We start from the raw sequence: 18,793 nt of genomic DNA, 5'->3' as shown, positions 1-18,793 counted from the left end.
TCAGCTATTACAAACTTCATCTTCACAATATCAAGCTATTACAAACTACATCTTCACAATGTCAAGCTATTACAAACTACATCTTCACAATGTCAAGCTATTACTAACTTCATCTTCACAATGTCAAGCTATTACTAACTTCATCTTCACAATATCAAGCTATTACAAACTACATCTTCACAATATCAAGCTATTACAAACTACATCTTCACAATGTCAAGCTATTACAAACTACATCTTCACAATGTCAAGCTATTACTAACTTTATCTTCACAATGTCAAGCTATTACTAACTTCATCTTCACAATATCAAGCTATTACTAACTTTATCTTCACAATGTCAGGCTATTACAAACTTCATCTTCACAATGTCAAGCTATTACAAACTTCATCTTCACAATGTCAAGCTATTACAAACTTCATCTTCACAATGTCAAGCTATTACAAACTTCATCTTCACAATGTCAAGCTATTACAAACTTCATCTTCACAATGTCAAGCTATTACAAACTACATCTTCACAATGTCAAGCTATTACAAACTTCATCTTCACAATGTCAAGCTATTACTAACTTCATCTTCACAATGTCAAGTTATTACAAACTTCATCTTCACAATGTCAAGTTATTACAAGCTTCATCTTATACCTTGACTGTAATAGCCACCTGTCTTGTATCACAAAAGTTTATAGATATATTAAAATTATACAATTAATATGTTGTTTTGTGCTCTAGGCAAACCAGCTTTATCTTAAATGAAGAGAATATCATTTTTATCTCAAAAGTTTGATTTCGATCAAATACCCACCAGTCCGTGATGACTGTACAGTATAGATTCTTACCTTCTAAATTAGAGAGTTGTTTTAGACTCTGATTGAAGTCAAGTTTATTTGTTAGAAGACAGGTGTGTTGTGGCCACGTAGTATCTTATTAATATTATTCTATTATAAAAACAACAAGTCCACTCCCACTGTCTAGTCAATTACTTGTACTATAGCTTTCAAACTTGACTCAGTCAGTTAGATGCATGCTTGCTCGCTAACCTGAAGGTCCAGGGTTCAATCCCAGCATAGGTCGACATAATACCTTCGGATTTTTCAACCCAGTTTCTCCCTGTCAGTGAGTTAGATACTTGCTTGCTAACCTGAAGATCCAGGGTTCAATCCTAGCATAGGTCAAGATAATACCTTCAGATTTTTCAACCCAGTTTCCCCCTGTCAGTGAGTTAGATGCTTGCTCGCTAACCTGAAGGTCCAGGATTCAATCCCAGCATGGGTCAAGTTAATACCTTCAGATTTTTCAACCCAGTTTCTCCCTGTCAGTGAGTTAGATGCTTGCTCGCTAACCTGAAGGTCCAGGGTTCAATCCCAGCATAGGTCAAGATAATACCTTCAGATTTTTCAACCTGGTTTCCCCCTGTCAGTGAGTTAGATGCTTGCTCTCGAACCTGAAGGTCAAGGGTTCAATCCCAGCATAGGTCGAGATAATACCCTCAGATTTTTCAACCCAGTTTCCCCCTGTCAGTGAGTTAGAGGCTTGCTCGCTAACCTGAAGGTCCAGGATTCAATCCTAGCATAGGTCAAGATAATACCGTCAGATTTTTCAACCTGGTTTCCCCCTGTCAGTGAGTTAGACGCTTGCCCGCTAAACTGAAGGTCAAGGGTTCAATCCCAGCATAGGTCAAGATAATACCTTCAGATTTTTCAACCCAGTTTCTCTCTGTCAGTGAGTTAGATGCTTGCTTGCTAACCTGAAGATCCAGGGTTCAATCCTAGCATAGGTCAAGATAATACCTTCAGATTTTTCAACCCAGTTTCCCCCTGTCAGTGAGTTAGACGCTTGCTCGCTAATCTGAAGGTCCAGGGTTCAATCCTAGCATAGGTCAAGATAATACCTTCAGATTTTTCAACCCAGTTTCCCCCTGTCAGTGAGTTAGATGCTTGCTCTCGAACCTGAAGGTCAAGGGTTCAATCCCAGCATAGGTCGAGATAATACCTTTGAACAGATTTTTCAACCTGGTTTCCCCCTGTCAGTGAGTTAGATGCTTGCTTGCTAACCTGAAGGTCAAGGGTTCTATCCTGAGATAGGTTAAGATAATACCTTCAGATTTTTCAACCCAGTTTCCCCCAGTCAGTGAGTTAGACGCTTGCTCGCTAATCTGAAGGTCCACATGTTTCAGGTTCTGTTTATCACTTCAACCTCTATAAATAGTATTAACATGTTTCAGGTTCTGTTTTAATATATCAACCTGTACCTATAGATCAATATTATATTGTAATGTAGATGTTAAATTAACTTCAATAAAAATAAATGATACTGTACAAACAATATAACTTCAAATCAATATACTGAATTGGTTTTAAATAAATTAATTTTTTGTAGTCTAGTATAATATAGTGGTTTATTGTATAGTCCATATTTTATGTTTTGAAGTTTAAAATTACATCCAAAGCACATGTATCAACACATTTTACAACTTCACAAATTCCACCTCAAATTTTATATCATTAACGTTAGGTCATTCAATACTATTTACAATTTTTATAAAAATAATCATGAAAATTTAATTTATTGCTGAAAATAACAGAAAATTATAATTTCCAAAGTGTTAGGTCATTTGAGGTCTGCTCAAAAGGGTCATACCCTAGGCTAACTCTTATACGATTCTGATACCTGTGCAAGTGTTTTTGAGAATTGGCCCAATGTCAGCTCTCATCGCCTAATACATTTTCTTCAGTACATTTAGGAGAATTGATCCTTCCTTCCCTAAAACCTAATCCATTTTTTTTTTGATGCGCAGGGGTGAAGTGCCTTAAAAGTTGCCTTTAAATAGGAACAGTCAGCATTTTCGGGGATTGATTTGGGTCTTGAATGTGCTTTAATAGTCTTAAGAATTACTAATACGCACAGTGTCTCACTAACATACGAATTTTTAACTTTCAAACGTGAATAATTATGGACACACATGGATTTGAACACTCAAATTTCGACAGTGAGCTGTGAACACTATTACTGATTAGCTTAGCTAAAAAATTCCTGTTTCTGAGACTAAAGTATGATTGGTGGAATGGATTGTGAAGGTGCTTTCAAACTATTTTCTCCAGTGACGTTAAAATACCACATTTTAAACGTTAAAGTAACACCAACGTGTCTCACTACCAAGACATGTTAAATACATCACAACAAAATCAAATATAAACAGAAAATATGGAGAACAGCCAAAAACATAGAAAAATGGCCTCTTTAAACAAATACAGAATCATACGTCAGTTAGTGTCTTATTTAAAGAGTTGGTCAGATAAATAGAATATTTTAATGGTTACTTTATTTTAGTTGAAATCTTTATACATCCCTGTAAGTTATCATTGTAAGTAAAAGATTTTAAAAATTTTTAGGCTTTCATGTGTATCGGGGACACCGATAACATCAATTTACATCATTCTAATTTTCAATCAGACGTCTGTGGTTCTTGTTAAAGAGATTGTAAAGAGGTTTTCTAAATTTTTTATGTGTATCAGGGACACTGATATCATCAATTTACATCATTCTAATTTTCAATCAGACGTCTGTGGTTCTTGTTAAAGAGATTTTCTAAATTTGTTATGTGTATCAGGGATACTGATAGCATCAATTTACATCATTCTAATTTTCAATCTGATGTCTGTGGTTTTTGTTAAAGAGATTGTAAAGAGGTTTTCTAAATTTTTTATGTGTATCAGGAACACTGATAGCATCAATTTACATCATTCTAATTTTCAATCAGACGTCTGTGGTGCCTGCAATTCCACTCACTAATCGCGAAAGTGCTATAACTATAGATATATGAGGGACTTTGCGATTGAATCAAAAATTAAAATAGCAGATTTTTCTACAGAATTGAAAGGCAGTTTAGAGTAATTGTAAATAGTGTTGTAATTTAGTGTTTCTACTTGTGACATAAGAATGCCTAAATGTAGAATTGAATAAGTCTTTGAATAGCATTTAGCAATTGAGAGTAGGATATATAGGCACAGCTTCATGGAACAACAATCACTGGTTAAATTTAATCCTTGAATCGAACAAAATCAAGATAGCATATTTTTGTACAGTACTGCAACTGCAAGAAGCCTACATCCTATTTTCGGATAAGAAAAGTGTTTCTGCTCGATACATCGAATCAAGACGAAGCCTAGACGTAAAATCTTATGGCAGATAAAAAAAACCAGATTTAAATAACAAAAAAATCGATACACACCTGTTGCAAGAACTAAATTGACAGAATTTTCACTTAAAATATAGAAATTTCACACGTCAACGCTTTTGTCGGATTTTGTTTAACCGGAAATCGACAATATCGCCAGTTCGTTTTACACAGTCTACTATAACATTCATTTTTTTTTTTCGTAATTTGGGGATTTTTCCAAGAATTGATTCAATATTTCAAACGATATTCACCTTTTTAGAGAATTTTCAATGGTTTTTCAGTAAAAATATCGAAAAACGTCAAAATAGTAAAATTTTAATGATACTCAAAAGTATTAAAAACAAAACGAACTGGCTTTTTAACCGCCACAATCAATAACAAAAACAAATTTATAAAAAGTTCATTTTTGCCTTAAAATTTCAAATTAAGTTTTTTACAAGATTTAATTTATCAACTAAAAACCTCAAAAAATAAAAAATCTTGAAATGATTTAATGCCAGAGAATGTTTTTTGTTTATAATTTGTTTATTGCTGCAAGCGACCATTGGTCCAAACTCAAGGGCAAGTTATTGTGTTTGTTGACATTTTGACGACTGTTAATCAAAATTGTTTTCAGCAAGAAAATCTACCTGAAAATCTTTTAAAACGTAGCCGAGGTTGGTATTTTTAAAGATTAGAATCCATTTCTACACAAAAACAATAAATTCGATAAAATATTTTAAGAAATTTGTAAATTTTACCAAACAAAAGTTGTGGAATCTTAAAAATCAGACCACAATGGATGAATTTACCTGTCAAATGCGACTTTTCATGAAATGTTATCATTTCACTCAGGTGCAAAGCTTATATTGTATTCAATGGAATGCAGATGTGCTTCTTACATCTTACATTGCAGTGTGCAATGAGGTAAAGGTAATTTTTCTTGGACAGTGGCATTAACCTAATCTTTGATTTGCAAATTGAAGGATATTTAACATGTATAGTCTTGTCTGAAAGTGTGATGACCTTGAATAAGTCATCATTCCTCATAATTCCAGTCGACCCAGCTGTAAATGGGTACAGATAATCTGAGAAAGATCATTACCAAGAGGTTTGACCAAGAACCAGCTGGTAGAAAGGATCCTCATAATCCTTAGTTTGTTTTTATGTAAAACTGGTTCTGACTTTTTGTACGGTACTACATTTGCATTTTTCAATCTCTTTTTCAGAAAATGGCTGAATCTGATAAAAGTGGAACATTAATAGAAATAGGATTAGAAATAAAACGAGGTGGAACTTTAGAAGAAATCCATCAATTATTTCTACAACAAGAAACAGACGCTGTTGTCAAATGGCTGGATCCAGATTTAATGTTAAACTATTTCCAGTTATCAATTTTAAACGAAAGATTTGATTTAGTTCAATATTTGGCCATCCATCATCCAATTTTCTTAGACCCTTCAACATATAAAGCTTCAAATCAGTACCAAGATATAGTGGATGAAATGTTACTTTTAAATGCACCTTTACATTTAGCATGTTTAGTAGGAAACTTGGATATAATAACATATATTCTTGATCACAAAGTTTCAGCAACTCTTTCTCATATCAGTCTGTTGAATTTAGACTTTGAGGTGGACACTGGGGTAAAAAATGTGTGTAAAATCGAGAGCCGGGATGATGTTCGTTCGGGTAAAGCGTTTGAGTTTTGTATTCTAGGAGGAAACATTGAGTGTATGGATTATATTCTTACGAACCACGTTATACAATGTCTTGCTTTAAGATTTCTCTACGCTGGTGTTCGTGAACCTTCATCATTATTACATAAAGCGTGTTCCATCGGCAGTGCTTCTATGATAGAATTACTCTTGAAAAAATCGTTCAAGGATGTCGTCCAGATCTGTGATAGAAACGGTAAAACGCCTTTACATTTAGCTGCTTGGAATGGCGATACTAGAAGTATTGAAATTTTATTGGAATATGGGGCCAATATTAACTGTATGACAGAATCTAGAAACTGTTTACATATTTTATATCGATCTAAATTACATCCATATAATTATAGAAACAATACTCAAGTTTTTTTAAATCATGGATTAAATGCTCATGCTGTGGACAAGAATGGAAAATCAGGGCTTCATATATTGTGTGAAGAAATTGGAATCAGTCGTATTGATGTTATGTGTTATTGGAAAAAAGCAGCTGATGCCATCTCAGATATGACCATGACGTCTGACCCCCAACGTTCGTACACTGTGGACTCTTATCAAAGAGTGTTACTAGATTGTTTGGAATTGTTATTAAAACATGGCCTCAACCCAAATCAGATGTCTAATAAGAGTGTTGGGAGCCAGGTCCCATTGGAAGTTCTTCTACAGTATAGTTCACTACCGTATTCACAAGCAACTTTAAGTTTGAATCCTGAAATTATCTATGAAGCTATAGAATTATTGTTGAAACATGGTGCAGACCCTAATTTCCAATGTCATGTAACAAACAGAACAATTTTTAACCATTTTTTACGGAATCATATCAAAGACATGGAAGATACTTTCAGGATTAAATTTATAAATCTATTTTGCCAATATGGTGCCGATCCAGAATTGCCATTATCTAACTTGGAACTGGCTAACTTTCCTGCAGTTTTATCAATTCTAGAATGGATGGACGGACACAATGCAGCAAGCGTTATTTTAAATTATTGTTCGTTACCTCATGTACAAGGAGTTCTCTCCCTTTTAAAGACTCAGTCAATCCCGCGACTGATGGTTCGGCAATCAAAGGCTTCAGACCAAAACGCAGACAATCTGAGCGCCCATATTGCCTATTTGAATCAACTTGTTGCTAACGGTGAAATGAGATCTCTCAAACATTCGTGTAAATTAGTCATTTTGAACAGTTTACGTCGTAATGGTGAACATATTAATCAACTTTTACTACCTCAAGTTATCAAGAATTATTTAGCTAGTTCTTATTTTTAGAATAGTAAACTTTTTTTACTTATTTTTGAAAATGTTTTTTATTGAAATATCGATGGAAAAAATTGAGTTTTATATCCTCCTTTTGTGTTTCTGTTTTGGCCAAAGTAAATGCCCTGCAGTGTACTATGAGGCAACTTGCAAACCAACATGTAGATGGATTTAGTCTGTACCTATGTTGGTTTAAGTTTTGAAATTGGGTTACCAATGATGCGTAACACCATGCAGTGTGCAATGAGGGAAATTTTGTCAAAACAGCATCATTCAGAACTTTACTATGTGAACACTCTGTACGATATGAACTTGACCAGCCAGACAACCCTAGTCCTGGAGATATGATTTACAGATGATTGAATCTTGCATCCTTAGGAACTGATAGGACCAGGTTTGACAGGCGTGCCATTATCACATCCGTATATATTGTCTGAAGTCAAGAGCTGACCTAATAGCAAGCAGGCAGGGTATTCTCAGAACGATCTTAGTGCTAGGATATCCTAGGCTCTTAACTTCCAACTTGATGCATTTTCAGTTTACTGTTGTACCTTGAGGCTTGGCACATTCTTAGACTGGGGGTTCAAATAGAGGGCAGACTGACTCAATGGGGGGACAACTAACAAGTCTGAATTCAAAACTCAGCACTTCTGTAGAGGTGTCATAGTTACAAGCCTCTCATAGATCGTCTCCTAAGATAATGAAATTGATTTGGTCCATTCTGAAACATTTTTCTGGACCAAAATATAGCAATCATACTGTCAGATTTGTTAGAGATAAAGTGGGGATGCAAACTATTATTCTAGAGAGGCAGTACCCTCACCATGCCCCCACCAGCTTGGCGTAAGATCAATAATAAATTGAAGTCTATACGAAGGTCAAGTATGTATTTACATACGATATATATATTTCTTTACAAAAGGATTATCATGTTTAATGTTATCTATTAAACACGTAGCAAGACAAATAATAACAGTATTTTCTGTACAATAAAAAAAACAATAACAACAAAACATACTACTATAGTTAAACACTGTTATATCTACTCATCTTGTCTGATTCTAAACATAGACACCAGTCATATATTCTATTATTGGGTAGTTAAAATCAACTCATTGTAAGTTTAAAAGAAAGAATCGACTATATTTTACAAGAATATTAACTTACGCGCCTATAGTACATTCTGCATCTACACCCATTGACTTGAAATTGACTGACAAACTTAATTAGTTGCTTAAAGATGCTATCTTGCTTTTTTTTACCAGGATAATAACTTAAGTTCTCACGGATCCTTTCTACCAGCTGGTCCTTGACCAAACTTCTTGGTAATGATTTTACAAGGATAACAACTTAGGTTCACAAGGATCCTTTCTACCAGCTGGTCCTTGGTCAAACTTCTTGGCAATGATTTTACAAGGATAACAAATTAGGTTTACAAGGATCCTTTCTACCAGCTGATCCTTGTCCAAACCTCTTGGTATTGATTTTACAAGGATAACAACTTAGGTTCACAAGGATCCTTTCTACCAGCTGATCCTTGTCCAAACCTCTTGGTATTGATTTTACAAGGATAACAACTTAGGTTCACAAGGATCCTTTCTACCAGCTGGTCTTTGGTCAAACCACTTGGTAATGATTTTACAAGGATAACAACTTAGGTTCACGAGGATCCTTTCTACCAGCTGATCCTTGACCAAACTTCTTGGTAATGATTTTACAAGGATAACAACTTAGATTCACAAGGATCCTTTCTACCAGCTGATCCGTAAACAATCCTATTGGCATTGATCTTTCCCGGATTATCCGTACCCATTTATAGCTGAGTGGACTGGAATTATAAGTGAAGATGACTAAAATAAAGTGTTAATATTTTGAATCCTACTAAAATGAATAGAAATATTGATGATAACTTATCTAATCTTAAAGTCTAAGTTCATTTCCCTGTTTATTAAATTATGCAACTAGATGTTCAACTTGATAAAATACAGTTTAAAATATTCTGGTTCTAGTTTAATAATGATATCTAATGAAACATGCTATGAGATCCTTTTTAAATAAATAATGTGATAATCTAGCAACATTTAGGGTAAAAATCACTTTCAATAACGGAACACAATTTCACCTAGTTATAGCAATGTAAATTGTAGAAACATTGGGGTAGTATACTATATAAACTGATGATGATAATGTAAATTGTAGAAACGTTGGGGTAGTATACTATATAAACTGATGATGATAATGTAAATTGTAGAAACGTTGGGGTAGTATACTATATAAACTGATGATGATAATGTAAATTGTAGAAACATTGGGGTAGTATACTATATAAACTGATGATGATAATGTAAATTGTTGAAACGTTGCGGTAGTATACTATATAAACTGATGATGACAATGTAAATTGTTGAAACGTTGGGGTAGTATACCATATAAACTGATGATGACAATGTAAATTGTTGAAACGTTGTGTACAATAAAACTCTGGAGTAGTATACTATATAAACTGATGATGACAATGTAAATTGTTGAAACGTTGTGTACAATATAACTCAGGAGTAGTATACTATATAAACTGATGATGACAATGTAAATTGTTGAAACGTTGTGTACAATCAAACTCTGGAGTATATCATAAATTGTGTTCCATTATTGAATATGATTATTGTGAGACTACAATGGTATAGAAGCCAGTCTAATAAATTTTAGACAAGACTTTTAATTAAAGATATCTTTTAGGATGTCCAAATATTTCAGACAAAATGGATACCAAATCCGTTACAAAAAACATTACATATTAAGATCTAAACTTTACAAAATCTTTTCTTTACCTTCTTCATAGAAGAATATCTTTAATATAGTGAAGTATTTCTATCTATATTGTAACTAGGATAAACACTGAACAATATCTAGAGAGAGAGTAAGGCACAGGTTAAACTCTAAAACTTGGTGACTAAAAGGCTTGGTGGTACTAACAGGACTGATTCGCCATTTTCACAGGTTGATTTGAGTCTTGAATATATGTAAATAGTCTTCAGAAATACTAGAAATGTACGAAAAACACTCATAATTCCTTTAAAAATATCTCAAACTAGGAATTTTACTCACTATTTCTATAGATATCTTTTCTATATATCACAGTGTCTCAAGAAAAGACGAGTCATTTTAACTTTCAAGCCTGGATAATTCTGAACACATATGAATTTTTTAACAGATAAGTTAATAATATTTTTTGACACTGGAGAAATTGCTGCATAAACAGAGCTTGATGAAGCTGAATTCACAAGTTTTAAAATATGATCGGCGAAAAAATTAACTCATTAATCTTATGTGTTAATATGAAAAATCTAAATTAATGCATTAAAAAATCTAAAGAAAATGAAATACCATCGTTTTTGACGGCAATTTATTAAAATACTGATAATCAAAGCCCCTAAAAAGATTGAAAAGAGGTTTTCTAAATTTTGTATGTGTATCAGGAACACTGATAGCATCAATTTACATCAGACGTGTGTGGTTCCTGCAATTCCACTAAAACTAAGTGTTTGATGCTGTCACTTTTTGCAAAATATGCAAGGCCCGTGACGTCATCAAACACTTAGTTTCTAGTGGAATTACAGGAACCACAGACGTAGGATTGAAAATTGGAATGGTTGAAAACTTAGAAAACCTCCATGTAAACTGATGTTAACTGGTTTACAATCCTTTTAAACAATAATAAATAAATGAAATGTTGTTATAATTATCTATGAATCCACGAGATATGATTTGATGATGATATCTATAATGAAAATGATATTAAACCCTGAACTGGTTGAGATTATTTTACAATCTAGATCAATCTTCCGTTTCCCCACATAAAAACCCTTTAATAGAGCATGGGCAAACAGAAATGCCTGGACGATTACAAAAGAGCTCAACCAGTTCACGGCTTAATATTTATCAGTTTTATTAAAATTAGACCAATCTTTCATTCCATATTTTTTTCAGCTTTTATTTTTAATATAGCCTCTTCAGTTAGGGTCTATAGACAGCCCTCTTGAACATTCATTTCAATAACCTTTTGACCTCGATGATGTCTGCTTTCACCAATGGTATTTCTACCCTCTCCAGCCCTGGCATTTTGAGACGCAGTGTTTATCAGGTTAGGTCCAAAGGTTAATTTGACAAACGTTAAAGAGGGCTGTCTTTAGACCCTAACTGAAGTGGATACATAAAAATAAAAGCTAATAACAAACGAAACGAAATTTTGGTCTAATTTGAATTAAACTGAATATTTATAATGTAACAACGAAGACAAAATAATGAAATAACAAGAATGAAACATTAAATAACAAACAAGAAATATAATAAATACAACAAGTACTCTTTATATACATAATATATCTTTATATCTTTTACTATCCTTACCTAAATATTTACTTTAAACAGATTGTAAAGAGGTTTACTTACTATTTATGTATATCAGGAACACTGATAACATCAATTTACATCATTCTAATTTTCAATCAGACATCTGTGGTTCCTGTAATTCTACTAAAACTAAGTGCTTGATGACGTCACTAATTGCGATTGGCCTTATGTGATAAAGCATATTTTGCAATTAATGACGTCATCAAGCACTTAGTTTTAGTGGAATTACACAAATGACAAGACATCTGATTGAAAATTAGAATGGTGTAAATTGATGCTATCAGTGTCCCGGATATACATGAAAAATTTAGAAAACCTTTTTTAACAATCCCTTTAACAAGCTGAACTCATTTCAGTTATCAGTGCTTCATTTACATATTAAAGGGATACTTGACACTAATTTGCAGCACTAAATGCTTTTTCTTTTTAAAAATGCGTGGCTAACTTACAAAATTAGTTACAATTCCCTTTAAAAAGAACCAAAAAACTTCATTCACAAATTTGTAACACAATGTGAAGCTAAGGTCAAGGTGAGAGGTCATGAGGTCAAGGTGAGAGGTCACGACTATTCTGAGGTATGAGCAATATACAGATGAGAACTGACGGTTGATAAAATGAAGTCAGGCTGAAAACGGAACGAAATGACAATATTTAATATGAGATAATTATGTAAATCAGATCATCTTACGCCTTTTAATATCTCTACGCGGCACTACATTGCGGCTAATCTCTTCATGCATTCATCTTGAATTTCCAAAACTTGAACAAACACTGTTCCACGAGTTCTAATTTCACTAAACTAGTCAAATATATAGCACATTTTTCGATTGTCCATTCGTAGTTTATTCTTTTTGACAATATAATTCTTTCAGAGCTTTTAATTCTTCTATTAATGTTTTATTTTGATTTTCTAAAACTGCCACTCTGTTTTCTAAACATTTCACATATTCTTTTTTCTTGATTCGACATTCGCGAGCAGCCTCCCTAAAAATATAAAACATAATTTTAATAATCTATTCAACTTGATTCAATCGAATTAAGGGCCTTTCGTGCCGTTTTTTATTAGCTTTTATTTTTAATATAGACCACTTCTGTTAATCTTATTAAAATTAGACCAAATTTTTGTTGCGTTTGTTATTAGCTTTAATTTTTAATGTTGCCACTTCAGTTAGGGTCTAAAGACGGCCCTCTTGAACATTCATTCCAATAACCTTTTGACCTAACTTAACCACATCTATTTGAACCAATCAAATTACTTCCCTCTCCAGTGCTTTGATTTTGTGCCGCAAACAAAAGGTGTATTTTTGAAACATGTTTGCATCACTGACAGGTGGAAACAAGGTTAAATAAATAAAACTCAAAAGAAAGTTGTGAAAACAAAATAAAATATGAACACCTACCTATTTTTCAATAAACGTAATTCACGCTTCCTGGAGGCTTCCTCGGAAACGTTTCCTGTTCCACTGGATAAGGGACTTCCTGTGGTTGCCATGACAACACCTTGTGGAATGGAATCTGTGGTTGCTATTTGATACGCCTGCATGTTTGTTCCTCCCACTGTAACTTTAAATTAATTAATGCATGAGAAAACTGGTCTATTTAAAAAAAATTTTGGTCGGTCTCCAATGTAAGAAACAAAATTTATACCAAGGTTGTGTACTGGTGACGTTTCAAGCTATTTATAGCAGACAATAACACGCCACTCCCCAGCCAATCAGAATCTCTTTTACAAGCGAATATCAACAGTCTCATAATCTCATTGGTCATATCACTCTACTTTGGGTTTCGTCATTCCACAATTCATAGTCAATATATACAGATTCTGGATGACACGCAGGGATTGGTTGAAATAAACGTCAAATTTCCTTCAATGTACACAGCATGGAGTGCCTGCTACCAAAAATAAAAAAACGAAGACTTACTTGGGATATAAAACTGGCCACCAGGGCCCTGTGCATATTGAACTATGGTAGCATTCTGGGCCGTCGTACCGGATGTTGGACTAGTATTTGTCATGGTTAACGTCTGTAATCCCTGCCCAGAATTAACCCCATCACTCTGTGCCAATATAGTTCCTGCAGGTACCACTAAAACATGAAAACAGGTTCTACATGACACACTTTGATTGGTTAAAAATAGAGTCATTAGAACAGGACTGTGGTACAATCTTGTTAGATCACAATGAAGACGAAAAATATAAAAAAAAAAAAAAGTTTTGCTCTAATTTTATTAAGCTTGCAAGTAGACAGGATCCTCATTAACCTATGTTATCCTTGTAAAAAATTGGTTGATTCAGAGAAGGGCAGGGGGGGTAGGGATTGGACTGGGACCTACCTGTAGCTTGTTGATATTGTACAGCGTTACTACTTGATAAATTCTGAGCCTCAATAATCTCTCCAGCGCCCTCTTGACTTAAACTAGAGTTAGAATCTTCATCCATCTTGGTATTAGAGGAGGAGGATAATTCATTCAGAATTTTTCTACAAAATATTAACAATTATAATTAAAATTTTCTATAAAAAGAAAAACATCACATTGAAAAATATCGTTAAAATAAGGAGCAAAAAGACAAGCTATTTTCTTAACTTTTGTACCTTGTTGTAGCATATATCTTTACTTTATCACCTAGGCCAGTGCTTTTATGAGACTTTCTAGCTTTATCAAAGAAAATGAAAGGTCTACTGGACTGATGACTTGCGAACACTCTAAAGGGAGAACTAGGTATGAACTGACCTGTAAGAAGGACGTCTTGCTAAGACTTCTCTTCTTTTACGAGCTTCAGAATCATCTGATATTTCTTCATCTACTGCTGCTACCTAAAATATTAATTATATTCAAAAACATTAATTAATCACAAAACAACAGATCATTTCGGCATAAAATCTCAATTATAACTTTTTAATACTGACAGTATAACTGTTAAAGTTTGAGACCAGAATTAGATCTTCAAATTTAAGAGCTAGAGTTAGATATTAGAAGTTGAAAGCGGACTCTCGGGCAGAGGCATCTGAACTTTTTCTACCTTGAGGATTCAAACCCATGACACCTAATAACAATCTATCACGCCACCGACCGAGCTATTCCACTGCCACTAAAAGACAGTGTTCCAACCCAGCGTTAGAGGGAAGCATTGACGTTTACACAGTTTGAAAGTTGTTAGCCCCTTCAAGGAGATATTCATATAGCCTGGCACGGGCAAGGATAGGTATTAGGACGTGGTCTAGGGTCTGATTAAAACTTACCCTGACAACTTGAATAGTAGGAACCGCTGAATTAGCTGAATGAATAACAGATTGTTGATTTGACTGAATTACTGACTGAACTTGAGATTGATTTGGGATGGAGACGTGAACTACTTGAATCCCCTGATTTCCGTTCTCCACATCCCCATGGGTCATCACACCCTCGGACATTCCTGCAAAACAAAAAGAGCAATACCTGTAACAAATCCATTAGAACTGAAAATTATCAGTAAAAAGGCAAGGAAAATAGTCTGAAATGGGCTAGGATTAACTTTTGTAAAAAATGAAAAAACGTGGTACTAGCAATATTCCATGAAAAAAGCAAAAAAAAAAAGCAATTAATTTGCATTGTTTATCGGAAGCAAGGTAGCCTACGTCTGAAAAGGGTTAAGGGTAACTTTTAAAAAAATTAAAAGTGGGTAGCCCTACATAATTCTTTTGACAATACATGCAATGTAATGGTCGTTAATGCCTTGCAGATTTAATTGAAATATCATTTGATTTTGAATCTTAGCCTAATTGGAATCATCCATTATTTACATAAATTTTAAACACACAAAAAAATTACCAAATGTGGCATTTTTGAATGAAAATCTTTTTTAATTTCTAAGACTTTGGTTCAATCAAATTGTCATACACAACTCCATCCAATTTGAGAGCTATTTTAATTCATTAAAAAAATAACTCAAACTCAGAAAAGTGTCATTGATTGTCAACAAAGAACAAAATATAATAAAAAAAGTAAACTTAGTCGGAGATTCAAATGTCAGTGACCAGGAAGACATTTTATTAATTTGACATTGGTCTAAACTCTCAAAAAAGTGATGTGAAAAAAAATACAGTCAATAAACAAATCAAAAGAAGAGACGAAGGGGGGAATACAAGAACGACAGGTACCATTAATGACGTAACAAATCAGTTGGGATTCCCCCAAAAACTTTTAATTTTGTAAACAAGTCAGAAAAGCGGATGTCGAAAAAGATGGTCAATGACCGAAAACTGTTGAAATTTTCTTGTCATGTCGGATAATAAAACAACGAATTACCTTCATTTTTATAAATTTTTCGTGACCATGCTTCCAAGTTGATATTATGAGAATGGGTACTTACCGATTACGTACTTTTCGTCACCAATTTTGCCGCAATCGGAGTGGATAAATTTGCAGAATACGTAATGGCCACGTCAAATTACACGAACAGCGTCAGAGCTTCAAACAACAAGACCGAATCACTGAAAACAACAGGAGGTATTCCTCCGCCATGCTGACGTTTCCTGCCTTCTGATTGGTCGAATTCTCACCTCCTCGATTCTCATTGGTTCATTCTTTAGAAATGACGTCATCGAAAATGGTGGTGACGCCAGCACAATTGGGGAAAAATTTCGTCGTTTAGAAATTTCATATTTAAACCCTTTAATTCTAAATTGTCTGATTCCAAATCGCCATTTATTTATTTTATATAAATTTCATTTAAATTTATTGACCAAAAATGAATTAAATTCGAAATATTTCATGACCTTGACTCAGAACTATATTTCATCGCGGAGATGAACTGAAAGTAAATGGGTCTCAGCAGACGAGCTGGGGGCAAAAGAGTTATTTAGGTTAACGAAAAAAGTTGTTTTTTTCCTATAATTTTAAAGGTCTACGACTTGTTAAGGTGAAACATGGATAAAATTCATGTCCAAATGAAGAATAAAATCCCACCCTCTCCACAAAACTAACGCACGTTTCATTAAATAGAATTTTTTAGGAAACTAATTTCGCAGAATCCCCAAATTCCCCTTTTTACACCTTGAAAATGGCTAAAATCAAAGCACAACCTTTTAGATAATTCCTATTTAAAGCCTATGTTGGCTTCCAAGCTTTATTTTAAATCTATTCTTGAGATGTTTCAATAGGCCCAATAATTGTAGGCCGACCAAAATAGACCAAGCAATAAACTAGCTAAGTGTAGGCTACAGCTAGCTAAGAAATGTGGAAAACTTTGGGATACTGAGTTGAAAAACCCCAACGCTAGGTGTCATTAGATGTTTCGAAGGGTAGGCATGCCCTGCCTCACTAGAGACACCCACCGCAATACTTAATGATGAAAGTCAATCATTGGTTCATTCTACTGACAGAATTGAATTTCGGCCATCCGTAACACTTTTCAGCTTTGATAGCCTATCCCATACAATTAAACTAGTCAAAAACACAGCATGGAAGGCACTGACTATGTTTGCTATAAATTATAAGGCCTATTGCAATAACACTATAGAACGTTCAATATACAATTTAATTGTAGTCTGATTAGTATAGTTTATTATTTGTGGTTATCTCCCTTTGACCATAATTTACCCATTAACTTGCACTAGGCTACATTATAAGGTTAATGCTTTTGAAATAAGCAACTTATATCTTCAATATGTTTGATCTATTATTTATTTGTTTTGTAGATATTCAACAGAAGCAGAAGGTTGGCTTTATCTATCACAACAACTTGAGGGCTTACAGGTAGGCCTACAGTTATTCAACTTTGCCCTCCCTTTAGCTACGGGCCCGACTAGCATGCCCATATCTCTTTTCATAACTTCGGAACCTGGAGTGGCTCTGCCCATTTATAAATGTATAAACTTGATAGGCCTCTTATTGAAATCATAACGTTGAATGTCTTATTTAGGGGATGGGCCATTGGATCATGACCCCCCCCCCCCCCTCCCCTCAGTCACGTGAAAGGCCTTATGTTGAAGTTGGCTTCTGGGAGCCTCTGCAGCCAACAGGCCCCAGACACCCTGGCCATAAGGAGTTTCGGTCCTCTGACCTCGCCTCGGCTCGCCTCGCCTAACATATTTTTGCACCCCTTCCCCACCCCTGCGACATTTTCTAGATACGTCCCTAGTGTCGTTGCCCTTGTTTTAAAAATAATGAAATTGGGGCGGGCTTCCATCAGAGTTTGATGAAAGCGTCAATGGGCTAGCCTACACATCTTTTTGTAAGGAAAACACAAAGTATTTTAATATAATATTTAATTTTCTGTTAAAACTCTACATTGCATTGCTAAAATTATAGTGAATATTGCTCATTATGAAAAAATAATCTAAAATATAATTTCAATATAATAACAAAATATATTCACTGTTAAAAAAGTGTCCAAATACATGTTTCAGGTTCTGTTTTAATATTTTAGTCTTAATGTTAGAAAACTAACACAAATAAAAAAGTTTAATAGATAAAATTTGAAAGAGTATTGGTCTTGTAAAGTATTGAAAAGTTTTTGAAGAGATTCTGATACTTAAAACATTGTGTTACTATGACAGTAGACCAAAACATCTGTCTTTATTCCAGCCTCTGATAGCAATTTGGCCAGTTGTCGCCCGAGGCAGGTAGGCCGATACATAAGATACTACAGGTAAAACGAATACTAAATTTCAATCTATTAGAAACCATGGCAACATTATCACCTTTTAACAAAACTAACAAAAAAATAATATAATATATCCGGTAAATTAGCACGCCAACTAGTTCGTGTTTCTTTCCTGATGCCTGTGTCAGTGCTTCCGAGAATCAGCCCAGTGTCGGCTTTCACCCCCTAATACCAGAAGTAATGGGCACAGTGAGGTACTCTAAATCAAACCTCCAATACAGGTACCAGTAGAAAATCCCAAATCAGAAGGTTTATCCCCACCGTGCTCCTTGGCTATAAGGTATTAACAGGCATGGTCCCTAAGAGGCACAAAGAGGCACCCCACATCAAAACGCCCGTACACGAACCAGTTGACAGAGCTAACGACCAGATCTAGTCACATTCTTCTAAAACTCGATTGATTTCTTTGATACAAATCTGCCCATCGCCATTAATATCAGCCTTAGCGATAGCATCTTCGATTTCTTCCTGGGTACCGTCTGTCTCTTGAAACAATGTTTTCAGCTCCCCGGAGTCGAGAGAGCCATCGTTATCTATATCTAGTTTCTTGAACAGTAGATTCAGGTGACATTTTCTGAAATAAGAAGGATTGTTCGTGACTGAGGGG

The 18,793-nt window shown here is 34.4% G+C and overlaps 2 protein-coding genes across 2 annotated transcripts; one reads left to right on the top strand and one right to left on the bottom strand.

Moving 5' to 3' along the window:
- Positions 1 to 5,687: 5,687 nt before the first annotated feature.
- LOTGIDRAFT_58185 (hypothetical protein) lies at positions 5,688 to 6,173 on the top strand (the record flags this gene model as incomplete). The annotated part of the gene is made up of 2 exons (XM_009068844.1): positions 5,688 to 5,747; positions 6,048 to 6,173. Coding segments are annotated over 2 exons (186 nt in total), but the record flags the coding sequence as incomplete, so codon positions are not given.
- A 6,209-nt stretch (positions 6,174 to 12,382) lies between these two features.
- LOTGIDRAFT_135093 (hypothetical protein) lies at positions 12,383 to 13,032 on the bottom strand (the record flags this gene model as incomplete). Its single annotated transcript, XM_009068871.1, has 2 exons — positions 12,383 to 12,524; positions 12,941 to 13,032. The coding sequence occupies 2 exons, from the start codon at positions 13,030 to 13,032 to the stop codon at positions 12,383 to 12,385; spliced, it is 234 nt and encodes a 77-aa protein (XP_009067119.1).
- Positions 13,033 to 18,793: the final 5,761 nt, after the last annotated feature.

This window comes from Lottia gigantea (genome assembly GCF_000327385.1).
Source record: "Lottia gigantea unplaced genomic scaffold LOTGIsca_95, whole genome shotgun sequence".
NCBI classification, from domain to species: Eukaryota; Metazoa; Mollusca; class Gastropoda; family Lottiidae; genus Lottia; species Lottia gigantea.
This window is presented reverse-complemented; position numbering and strand designations above follow the sequence as displayed.